The sequence below is a fragment of the Lachancea thermotolerans genome (genome assembly GCF_000142805.1).
Source record: "Lachancea thermotolerans CBS 6340 chromosome G complete sequence".
In the NCBI taxonomy this organism is placed as follows: Eukaryota; Fungi; Ascomycota; class Saccharomycetes; order Saccharomycetales; family Saccharomycetaceae; genus Lachancea; species Lachancea thermotolerans.
The window spans coordinates 678123-690262 of NC_013083.1; the positions used below are offsets into that span (position 1 = coordinate 678123).

General features: G+C 44.1%; 5 protein-coding genes and 1 non-coding gene across 6 annotated transcripts; 4 read left to right on the forward strand and 2 right to left on the reverse strand.

Moving 5' to 3' along the window:
• Window positions 1-235: 235 nt before the first annotated feature.
• On the forward strand, window positions 236-799 carry RHO2 (Rho family GTPase RHO2; the record flags this gene model as incomplete). The annotated part of the gene is made up of 1 exon (XM_002555351.1): window positions 236-799. The coding sequence occupies one exon, from the start codon at window positions 236-238 to the stop codon at window positions 797-799; it is 564 nt and encodes a 187-aa protein (XP_002555397.1).
• Window positions 800-1031: 232 nt separating this feature from the next.
• On the reverse strand, window positions 1032-1105 carry KLTH0G08316r. The gene has a single exon. It is a non-coding gene; the product is annotated as a tRNA-Asn (tRNA).
• A 226-nt stretch (window positions 1106-1331) lies between these two features.
• Window positions 1332-5642, forward strand: TOP2 (DNA topoisomerase 2; the record flags this gene model as incomplete). Its single annotated transcript, XM_002555352.1, has 1 exon — window positions 1332-5642. One exon carries the CDS (start codon window positions 1332-1334, stop codon window positions 5640-5642), a length of 4311 nt encoding a protein of 1436 aa, XP_002555398.1.
• Window positions 5643-6030: 388 nt separating this feature from the next.
• TCB2 (tricalbin) lies at window positions 6031-9561 on the forward strand (the record flags this gene model as incomplete). The annotated part of the gene is made up of 1 exon (XM_002555353.1): window positions 6031-9561. The coding sequence occupies one exon, from the start codon at window positions 6031-6033 to the stop codon at window positions 9559-9561; it is 3531 nt and encodes a 1176-aa protein (XP_002555399.1).
• Window positions 9562-9771: 210 nt separating this feature from the next.
• On the forward strand, window positions 9772-10065 carry SNN1 (Snn1p; the record flags this gene model as incomplete). Its single annotated transcript, XM_002555354.1, has 1 exon — window positions 9772-10065. The coding sequence occupies one exon, from the start codon at window positions 9772-9774 to the stop codon at window positions 10063-10065; it is 294 nt and encodes a 97-aa protein (XP_002555400.1).
• A 22-nt stretch (window positions 10066-10087) lies between these two features.
• Window positions 10088-11131, reverse strand: OST3 (dolichyl-diphosphooligosaccharide--protein glycotransferase OST3; the record flags this gene model as incomplete). The annotated part of the gene is made up of 1 exon (XM_002555355.1): window positions 10088-11131. The coding sequence occupies one exon, from the start codon at window positions 11129-11131 to the stop codon at window positions 10088-10090; it is 1044 nt and encodes a 347-aa protein (XP_002555401.1).
• Window positions 11132-12140: the final 1009 nt, after the last annotated feature.

Consider the following 12140-nt stretch of genomic DNA (forward strand, 5'->3'; position numbering starts at 1 on the left):
AGCACCACAGTAGGGCGGCAGCAGCGTCACGGACTCTACTCTATGTTGTTCGTGGTTAATGCTATTTTTAGGAAACTACGTTTAAGGGCCTTTTCCTTCAATATATGCCGTAAGAGGTCAAAGCTGGGTAAACGGTTCTCACCTTGAAACTAATACTATACTCATTTACAAGTGAAAGGTCCGCATAAGGCACCCCTGCAGCTGAGAATCGAGACAGGTCACATATACTCACGTAATGACAGAGAACGTGGTGAGAAGGAAACTAGTCATCATAGGCGATGGTGCATGCGGCAAAACTTCTCTTCTATATGTTTTCGCTCTTGGAAAGTTTCCTAAAGAATACCATCCCACCGTATTTGAAAACTACGTCACGGACTGCCGAGTCGATGGAATAAAAGTGTCTTTGGCGTTATGGGATACTGCGGGCCAGGAAGAGTACGAGCGCCTACGGCCATTTTCCTACTCAAAGGCCAACGTAATACTGATAGGTTTCGCGATAGATGATGCCGAATCGTTACTTAATGCACGCACAAAGTGGACTGAAGAAGCGTTACGTTACTGCCCTGAGGCTCCGATCGTCCTTGTGGGTCTCAAGCGGGACTTGAGAAAGAGCGAATCGTCGCACAAGTTCGTGACGAGAGAAGAGGCCGAGCAAGTGGCTCGCGCTATCGGAGCCAAGAAATACATGGAATGCAGTGCCCTCGATGGCAGCGGCGTCGATGACGTTTTTGAACTAGCAACTCGAACTAGCCTTTTAGTTAACAAGGAGCCGGGCCAAACTTGCTGCCTAATTGCATGAAGGCGGCATGCCTCTACACTACCATTTTGAGTCTACGAGAGCTTGACATTAACATAGCATGCCTTCCTTCGAATAATAATAGTACTAATGAATGAACATATCCAGATCGCTTATAATTAGTTTTAAACCAAGCCGAGACCAACGGTCGAGTTATCAGCACTGATAATGACCAGGATCAACGCGACGAAGCAGCGTTTCTATGGAACAGACACATTTAATTATTAAAAAAATTCGACCTCGGTGAGGATTGAACTCACGATCTTGCGATTAACAGTCGCACGCCTTAACCAGCTTGGCCACGAAGTCTTGTATGATAACATTCCAGATATTGTAGACCTAATACTACTGACACATTTCACGCTGTCTCTCATATTAACTTGGTGCTTTGTTTACCACATGAAAGAAAAACACGAAACACACCGCAGAATGAATAACAATATAAACATTTGTCGAACAGACTTTTATTGCGCAGTCTTGTTATCTAACAGCACATTCTGGCAGTGACTCCTCATTTTAGAAGTGTTGGGCTACTATGTCAGCTGAAAAGAGTGCCTCCGAAAGGTACCAGAAGATTTCTCAACTAGAGCATATTCTTAAAAGGCCCGACACTTATGTAGGTTCAGTGGAGATCCAAGAGCAAACACAGTGGATACATGATGAAGCGACTGACTGCATGGTGGAAAAGAACGTCAAAATCGTTCCCGGTCTTTTCAAGATTTTTGATGAGATCTTAGTGAACGCTGCAGACAATAAGGTTCGTGATCCTTCCATGAAGAAAATAGAGGTGAACATTAACAAGGAAGAGAACTTTATTGAAGTGAAAAATGACGGTAAAGGGATTCCCATTGAGATTCATGAAAAAGAGCAGATTTACATTCCAGAAATGATTTTTGGCCATTTGCTAACCTCCTCGAACTACGATGATGATGAAAAGAAAGTCACCGGTGGCAGGAATGGTTATGGGGCTAAGCTCTGTAATATATTCTCTTCTGAATTTATTCTGGAGACTGCAGACCCCATAAAGGGCGAAAAGTACTTACAAAAATGGGAAGCTAACATGAGTATTTGCCATAAACCAAAAATTACATCATATAAAAAGGGTCCTTCTTACACAAAGGTGTCATTTAAGCCTGATCTTCAGAGATTTGGTATGGAGCATCTGGACGATGACATTGTGGGTATTATGCGTCGTAGAGTTTTTGATATCAATGGGTCCGTGAGAGACATAAGCGTTTATTTGAATGGTAAAAGTCTTCGGATCCGCAATTTCAAGAATTACGTTGAGCTTTACCTCAAGTCGCTTGAGAAGAAGAAGTCTGAGGAGCAGGGAGCTGATGTCGGGAAGGCCCCTACTATTCTTTACGAGCGACTCAACGACAGGTGGGAAATTGCATTTGCAGTCTCAGACGTCGCTTTCCAGCAAATTTCATTTGTCAACTCTATAGCCACTACTTCTGGTGGCACCCATGTCAATTATGTGTCTGATCAGATAGTTAAGAAAATCACAGAGCATCTCAAGAAAAAGAAGAAGGGAAAAACAATCAAAGCCTTTCAAATCAAAAATCACATTTTCATATTTGTCAACTGTCAAATTGAAAACCCTGCATTCACGTCTCAAACTAAAGAACAATTGACAACTCGGGTTAGGGACTTTGGCTCCAAGTGTGACATCAAGGATGAATTCATTAACAAGATCATGAAAACAGAGTTAGCTGAGAGAGTGTTCGAACTTGCAGATCAAAACGAAGAAAAAGCTCTACAAAAATCAGATGGAAGCAGGAAGAATAGGATCACAAAGTATGCAACTTTGGAAGATGCCAATTGTGCTGGCACAAAGCAGGGGTACAAGTGTACTCTAGTTTTAACAGAAGGTCTTTCTGCTCAGTCTTTGGCTGTCGCGGGTCTTGCGGTAGTTGGACGTGATTACTATGGCTGCTACCCATTACGTGGTAAAATGTTGAATGTTAGGGAGGCAAGCGCCGAGCAAATAAACAAGAATGCTGAAATCCAGGCAATCAAAAAAATCGTTGGTTTGCAACATAGAAAGAAATACGAGGATACCAAATCATTAAGATATGGTCACATAATGATCATGACAGATCAAGATCATGATGGATCACACATCAAGGGTTTAATCATCAATTTCCTTGAGAGCTCGTTTCCTGGCCTCCTAGATATCCCGGGCTTCCTGATCGAGTTTATTACACCAATCGTGAAGGTCACAATAACAAGACCAAAGCGCGATGTGATATCATTTTACAACATGCCAGATTATGAAGAATGGAGGGAGAAAGAGAGCCACAAGTATAGCTGGAAACAAAAGTACTACAAAGGTTTGGGTACCTCTTCTTTGCAGGAAGCGCGAGAATACTTTTCTGATCTAGACACACATCTGAAAAAGTTTCACGCTCTAGAAGGTGAAGACAGCCAACTGATTGACCTGGCCTTTTCAAAGAAAAAGGCAGACGATCGAAAGGAATGGTTGAGACAATACGAACCTGGTAACACTCTAGATCCAACCTTAAGCGAAATCCCTATTTGTGACTTCATCAACAAGGAACTAATCCTTTTTTCCTTGGCAGACAACGTACGATCCATCCCTTCTGTATTGGACGGGTTTAAGCCAGGACAGCGCAAGGTTCTCTATAGTTGTTTTAAAAGAAAGCTAAAGTCAGAAATCAAGGTGGCCCAGCTCATTGGCTATGTTTCAGAGCACACTAGTTACCACCATGGCGAACAGTCGCTAGCTCAAACAATTGTCGGAATGGCCCAAGACTACGTGGGATCAAACAATATCTACCTTCTAAAACCAAATGGTGCATTTGGTACAAGGGCAGCAGGCGGTAAAGACTCAGCTGCTCCCAGATACATTTTCACCGAGTTAAACAACATTACTCCAAATATTTTTAATCCGCTCGATAACCCGCTGTTGACCTATTTACAAGAAGACGATCAAACAATTGAGCCTCAATGGTACTTACCTGTGATACCCATGATCCTAGTAAACGGTGCAGAAGGCATTGGCACGGGCTGGAGCACAAATATACCTTGCTTTAATCCTCTTGAAATTGTTCAAAATATCAAGAAACTGATGAACGGAGAGCCTATGGATGATATGGCGCCATTTTACAGGGGCTGGGAGGGGCGTCTTCAAAAAATCGATGGTCAGAGGTACAGAATGTATGGGAGAATCGAGCAAGTTGGTCCAAGAACCCTCGAAATTACTGAACTGCCGGCCAAGACATGGATCTCAACAATTAAAGAGCACTTGTTGTTAGGATTAGCTGGAAATGAAAAGACCAAGCCTTGGATTAAGGATATGCAGGAGAACCACGGCGCAACTATTAAGTTTACAGTGGAGCTGACTGACGAAGAGATGCAAAATACGAGAAGAATTGGGTTCTACGAAAGATTCAAATTAGTATCAACAATCAGCTTGGCAAATATGGTGGCATTTGATCCGAACGGTCGCATCAAAAAGTATGAGGATGTCAGGGATATCTTGAGTGATTTCTACTATGTCAGGCTTGAGTATTTCCAAAAGAGAAAGGATCATATGTCGGAAAGGCTTCAGTGGCAAGTTGAGAAACTTTCACAGCAAACGAGGTTTATAAAGCTGATTGTTGAAAAAAAGCTCACCGTCACTAATAAGCCAAGATCAGCCCTCTTCAGAGAGCTTGAGGAATTGGGCTTCCCTAAGATAAACAGCGAAGGCAGACCCTACTATGGCGCAGTCAAAGGAGAGGAACAGAGCGTACTGGATGCAGCCTATAGTGATGACAACGAGGATCCCGAGGAAGAAAGCAATGAGGTTAACGGACCACAGGATAAGTATGGTACCTTTGAATATCTCCTGGGGATGAAAATCTGGTCCCTGACTAAAGAAAAATACGAGAAATTGCTGAATCAAAAGCAAGAGAAAGAGGTTGAACTCGATAACCTTTTGCGTCTATCGGCGAAGGACCTTTGGTGCCAAGATCTAGACGCCTTCTCTAATGCCTATAAGGCCTTCTTAGAATATGATGAGAAAAAGCGCAACAGCATAATTCCTGATGCAGCCAGCACTAAACAGAAAGGCAAGAGGAAGAGAGCCAAAGCAGACGATGACGATTATAAGCCGAAACCCAAAAAGAAGGCAAAAACTGCATCAGCTGCGAAGCCAAAAACCGAGGATTCTCAGTTTGAGAACGTTTTGATCGAACAAAAAGTGATTGAAAAGCCTAAGCGTGTTGTGAAGGTTAAAGACGAAAAGCAGCCTACCATCGAAAGTCTTGTGGGCAAGAACAAAGGAGCTACGATTGATAGTTCTGCGGCCAATTCAGCGTCGGCAACGCCTCCGCCACAGCCCCCTAAAATGATCAAGAGCGAGGACTCGAGCCAGTCTAGCGCCTCTGATAAGTCAGCGGATGCTCCCAAGGGTGGTGAACGTGATCAAATGAGCGTCTTCTCCAGTAAGTTCAGAGAAGCAAGCGCGTTGTTTGACAGTTTTAAGCCGGCGGAAGCTACAGCAAGCAACCATTCTCTTTCCGAAAAACCGGGTACAGAAAATCCTGATGCCGCAGAATCTGAGGTTGCAAAACCTAAGAAGCCTGTGACGAAAGCCACAGCCCGAAAGCCTTCAAGGAAAAACCAGATTTCAGACGAAAGTGATTTTGAGATATCTGACAATGGTGAGGCGAGCCCTGTCATAGAATCCACAATATCCCAGCCTCCTAGAAAGCGCGCTGCCAGAGCTAAGCCCTCGAAGTCTTATAAAGAAACTATTGACTTATCGGACATGTCTTTTCAAGAGGAGGTCCCGGCAGAAGATGAGTCCGACGAGTCTTTTCAGGAATCTGAATAGTGCTTTTCAATACTCCACTTCCATGCAGGTTGTCTCGATCACGTGGAATGATTTTTTCGCGTCTGTAGCCAACCGTTCATTGCTTCTATACCCATCATTGATCTCTTAGCTATATTAAAGACTTACTTTACGTTGCTAGTTTGCATATTCATTTAACTAGGTTGTTTATACGAACACTAACCCCTGTATTTCTGCTTTCGGAGTTGGGACGTCAGCTTTGTAGGGTAGGCTTATAAAAGGGTTCGGTGCTTGAAAATTTCAATTGCATCAGCATCAAGAATTTTCAGAATACAGCTCGCAACCCCTTCATACAACAAAGCAGTATAAACAAGCAAAAGCACGGGTACTGTCTGTAGCGTCCCTGAAGGAGTCCAATTAATAGTTCAAAATGGCTACTACAGGCTCAGAGGTTGTGCTGCCCACTGAAAGGGACCAAGTTGCGGTCGTCGACGGTGTTGACAAGCTAGCTCCTCCACAAGCCAACGAAGAAAAGGTGAGCAAAAATGTTTCAGAAGATCACACAAAGAACGTGAACGCTTCAGAGTTCGAGAGGCCTACGGTGGATGCGTCTTATGTAGGGTGGAAGCAAATTGGCGGCTGGGAGGAAAAGGATGAACTGACATTGGAAGATGAATTGATGGATCTTAACAACGAGACGTTCTTGGACAACGTCATCCCAGATAAATTTTACGGTGACTGGTATCAGACCGCGGGTGTGATTTTTTTGGGCGGTTCGCTTTCCTTTCTAATAGGAAAACTTGGTTTTTCCTTAGGGCCTGTTTTCTTTGTTGTTTTGGCGATGAGTCTCCTCTACCGGGCATCGATTAAACGCTATAGAGCTACTATTAGGGATCAGGTCCAGAAGGAGTTCACTGTCCAGAAAGTTGAAGGTGACTACGAGTCCATGGAGTGGCTCAATAGCTTTCTGGACAAATATTGGGCTCGACTAGAACCTGAGGTATCTCAAATGATCGTGCAGCAGGTCAACGAAATTTTGGCCACGAACCCTGCTATTCCTGCTTTTGTGAAGGCTTTGTGGATAGATAAATTCACTTTGGGTGTCAAGCCTCCAAGAATTGATCTAGTGAAGACCTATCAAAACACTGATACTGACGTTGTGGTTATGGACTGGGGCGTATCCTTCACTCCACATGACCTATCGGATTTGAACTCTAAGCAGCTCAAGAACTACGTCAACCAAAAGGTCACCATTAACGCCAAAGCTTTTGGTCTCCCACTTTCTGTTTCTGTTTCAGATATTGCTTTCAAAGCTATGCTCAAGGTTCGGTTCAAGCTAATGACACCTTTTCCCCATATTGAAACTGTTAATCTCCAGTTGACAGAGACACCTGATGTTGACTTTGTTGCCAAGCTATTAGGCGAGAGTATTTTCAACTGGGAAATCCTGAGCATCCCAGGCCTTTATCCACTAATCCGGGAGCTAGCAAAGAAATACATGGCACCTATATTGATGCCTCCATTTTCTTTGCAACTGAACATTCCTCAACTTATTTCAGGGTCCGCAGTATCTATCGGTATTTTGGAGGTCACTGTCAAAGACGCAATTGACATTAAACGCGCTCGGAACATTCTTAATAGATCTGTGGACCCATACTTATCTTTCGAGTTTAATGGCGTCTGTGTTGGTAAAACGAGAACTGTACGCGATTCACTCAATCCCGTTTGGAACGAAACCTTGTTTCTATTATTGAACTCGTTCACAGAGCCTCTATCAATTGTTTTGTATGACAGGCGCGAAAATGTCAAGGACAAAGTACTGGGAAGAATTGAGCATAACCTCAGTACCCTTCACGATGAGAATACTCAAAAGAACTTGAGTGGGTGCTTCTTGAGAAGTTCCAAACCAGTTGGTCAATTGAATTTTGGGCTAAAGTTCCATCCTACCTTAGAGCCTAAGCAGCTCCCTGACGGCACTGTTGAAGATGCCCCCGACTTGAATGTTGGTATCAGTAAATTGATCATTGAAGAAGCTAAGGAATTGTCTGAACCTGGTTCGAAGGTCTCCGCTTACGTGGAACTGTATGTTAATGCCAAATTAGTGTTGACAACGGGTAGTGTTAAAAACACAGAGACTCCATCTTGGTTTCAAGAGTATGAAGCTGTTATTGCAGACCGCCGGAAGACTAGAACTAAGATTGTGATTAAGAACGCGAAAGGCGAAACTATTGGTAGTACCGTCCAAACCCTGAGCGACCTGATTGACCGTTCTGAAGTTGGAAAGTGCTGGATTCCTTTACAAAACGGAAAGGGCCAAATCAAGGTCACAACTTATTGGAAGCCTGTCGAACTGGGAATGGGAGCCAACTCTGTGGCATACACGCCTCCTATTGGCGCTGTGAGAGTTTTCATTAGCAAGGCCGAGGGTCTCAGAAACCTTGAGAAGTTTGGAAAGATTGATCCTTATGCGAGGGTCCTGGTCAATGGTATCCCAAGAGGGCGTACAGATGTTCGGGGATCCACTTTGAATCCAGTGTGGAACCAGGGTATCTATGTCGCTGTTACGTCGCCTAATCAGAGGATCACCTTGGAATGTCTCGATGTTGAAACCGTTGGCGCTGACCGTACCCTCGGCAAGTTCAACATTGATGTCGCCAACATGTTTCAAAAAGGCAATGATGATAAGTATGTTGAAAACGTTGATGAAGAGCCTAAAGTGGGTCGTCTCGTTGACAAAAAGGGGGCTAAGGGATCTGTGACTTATTACGTTTCCTTCTATCCTACAGTTCCTGTTCTGAGCTTGGAGGAGATCCAGGAAGTTGATGAACTTAACGAGAGAAAGAAGAGGCTTCAGATCCAGGAAAGCGAAAAGAGTGACGATGAACTGTCTAAACAAGCAGAGCAAAAGAGAAAGGAAGAAGAATTTGAAGTCAAGGAACTTGAAGACCTGTTCAGTAATAAGTTGAAACTGGACTTAGATGAGCTTCTTCAATATAAGAGTGGTGTTTTTGCTTTCTCTGTATTAGGCGGCGAGCTTCCACAGACTGGTTGCTATGTCCAAGCGTTCTTTGACTCCAACGGATATCCCCGTTATGTTAGCCAAAAATTTGGTGGTAGAACCATCAGAAATGGTGCTACAGGTGACGTGATAATAAAAGAACTTGATTGGTCTATCACCACCTTTAGAGTGACAAAGAAGGGTGATGCTAGCAAGGCAGAGGAGTGTTATGCTGAAGTTACTATCCCCACTATCGAACTAGTGAAGAACTGTTACTACAAGCCATCAATTCTGAACCTGACTGGCGGTAACAGTGCGAAACTGATGCTTCAAGTTTCTTGGTTCCCAGTAGCCGCTTCAAAGCTCCCACAAGCAGACTTGATTACCAACAGCGGTGATCTAACGATCAATGTGCTTGGTGCCAACAATTTGATCTCTGCAGACAGGAACGGTAAATCTGACCCATTCGTCAAATTCTACATTGACAACAATGAAAGTTCTTTCTTCAAAACTCATCACAAGAAAAGAACGCTGGATCCAGTTTGGAATGAAAAATGCGAGGTGCAAATTAACAATCGTGTTAACAACTACCTCAAAATCAAAATGATGGACTGGGATGCAGGAAACAAGGACGATTTGATTGGCGAAGCCATTTACCCGTTGGCCAGTGTTGACCCTGAAAACCCCAGTGATGTCGACATCCCCTTGATTGGTCCTGAAGGTAAGGACGGGGGTGTACTGCACCTAAGTTTCAGCTTCAGTCCAAGATACACGCTATCTGTACGCAAAACGGAGAAAAAAGTTGGTGACTTAGCTTCGAAGGGTATCTCGTCAGGACTGCATGCCGGAACATCTGTTATCGGCGGCGGGTTAGGAGCTGTTGGTAAGATCAAGAAGGGTATTTTTGGTGGTGACAAGAAGGACGATAAGAAGAGTGACAAAAAAGATGGCGACGCTCATTAAAACACTTCTTTCAAAATCGTGAAGCTGTCTTTTCAAAAGACACCTTTGTATTATTTTCTTAAATATATGTTTATTAAACAGCTAGCTAATTTTATTTCGCCGTTAACAAATCCATAACTACCCTGAAACTTTTAGCCCACAAAATATACAATAAGATTAGAATCTTCTCCGGCTGGAACCGCCTCCTCAGGGAATACAAACAGGTGATAGATGGAGCCCCAGGAAGTTGCTGCAGCAGCCGGTGTGCATCCTATAGAGCTATGCGTTTATTCGATTCTCTCCAACAATTTAGATGGAATATATCAATCGGTTAATGATTTAAGGGAATCTCAAGCTTTACTTGTAGTTCGGCTAAAGCAGATTCGCAACTTGCTGAAAGAGGAGCAAGAGTACTACAACGAAGAAGAGGGATTGGGAGTGGAACGCGAACGCCTTGAAGAATTGGAGTTGCGCGTTGAGAAGCTAACACAGAAATATAAAAAGCTTTTGGCGGATTGTGTATAAAGTTCTAAGGCGAGGATAAATGCTAGTGGAATGGGAACTTGATGAGCTTAAATGGGTATCCTGGGCTTTTTAATTTGAAGACACCGGTTAGGGCGCCATAAACCAAATAGAGAGTGACCAAGAACGATAGCGTTAAAGAAAACTCCACAAAGCAGGCTTTCGAGAGCGTAGGTCTGCCCGATTTATCGGTCGCATAAAACTGCTTGGCGTAAGGGACAAACAACACAAGGCCTGCTACGCAAGACGCGAGAACGCCGTAAATGACTCCCACTATCTGGGTCTCGATACCAAACTGATTCTGCTGTTGCCCCTCCATGAAATAGATGACAGCCGAGCCGTCCTGTGTCATACCGGCAAACTGACTACCTCTGATTGAGTTGAACATATAACCAGCATTCCACAGAATGATGACAAAGACAGTGGCCAAGCCCCAGACGTATTTGGAGGTAATTAATTTAGCGGCCACAGGTTTGTACTTTTTAACTAGTAAGGTCACAGCAGCTGTAGCGAACGCGGTGACGAAAACTGACCCCCAGTTGATTGGCTGGTAGATCTTGAAGTCCGAAATCCCGGTCGCGTCGCGCAAGGTGTTCACAATGGCGAGCACTCTGGTCATACCTCCTTCACCAGGCAAATTGATCTGACTGAAAGAGCTGGGGTCTCCCTGGGGAGTCAGGAATAGGAGTCTAGGCACATTGTTCACTTTGAAGTGCATGAAGACATCACTGTTCTTCTTGGGGTCGAAGTCAGCTCTCGCAAAGAACATTCCAGTCCCGCTTTCCGACAAACCCTCGGGGTGATCTTTGTACCAGGAATCAGCCATCATGCTGAATTCGGGGTCCAGTTCCATGCATAGCGTACATCCGACCTGAGCGTTGGTCGCAGTGAGCAGCACAACTATATAGGCCTCGCGCTTGCTATCCAGAATCCGCTTGAAGTTGTTGTTGGTCAGCTGGATAATACCTTTATACCTTGACGCTTCCTTAGAAAGCTTCTCATTAGAAATTGCTGAAATGAACGGCAGGAAGAATGCTGCAAAAAATACTGCAAGCTGAGTGAACCTCATGCTGGGACCTTAGTGCTGCCTATAGTCAACGGGACTTGTAGCTGTTGTCTGTTCTGAAGACCCGATGTTATTCGACACGTCGTTTTGAATCTCATTTCTATTAACGTCGATAGTGATTCAAAATACCACCTGCGGAAGTGACAACGCTCTGACACCGTTAGCAAAGAGCGCGTCAATTGGCTGAAGAGAACAGTTCATGCCAGCAATTGCACTATATTAACTCGACCTCTGGGGCCTCTAAACAGGTCACCATGATTAACTTTAGTGACGTTGTCGAGAGCTCGTACCAAATGCGATAATATGTCCATCTTCATCGTAAAGCCCAAACGTATCTGTTCAACGAAGAACACACTCAAGTGAGGTGCGCATTCGCCTGCAATTGTAAACTACCCAAGAAGTAACAACCTCGCCCATTCGGTAAAGCCTTAGCCTAAGGTTACTCTGCGACAGTTGCGTACATAATGATTGATACTCAAACACTGGGTTGGTAGCCTGCAAGTGATACAATCGGCGTGCTAGGGCGTTCATTTCATATTCAATATCGACGGGTTATAAGCGCTTGATTGCGTACCGTCGTAATAGCAGGCATTCTTAGTCATTTCTTACAGAATATCAACCTCTATATATTAGAGATCTCACAGAGTCAATTGAAGTGCGGGGTACGCGTTTTGAAAGTGAGGAGTGCGCAATATTTGAAGCAACATTAGCCATGCAACCCAGCTTTTTTACGCGTTTAGCAACTCAGCACCCAAGGATATTGGGGAAAGCTGTTAGCAGACCTCCCAAAAGCACGGGTTCAAAACTATGTGAAATTTAAGAACCAGTAAGCTCGTGCGAGCTCACTCCCGTTGAATCATGACCTAGGCGGTCTGAATTCCAAGTGAGAACACTAGTCCTCGGGTCACGTGATACAACTAATTTAGTTGACAGATCTAAATGGTGGCGAACATGCTCACGAGTACTAGGAAAGCGCTTTTGGAATAAGCAGGGACAGAGTTTCTGCTAAGAA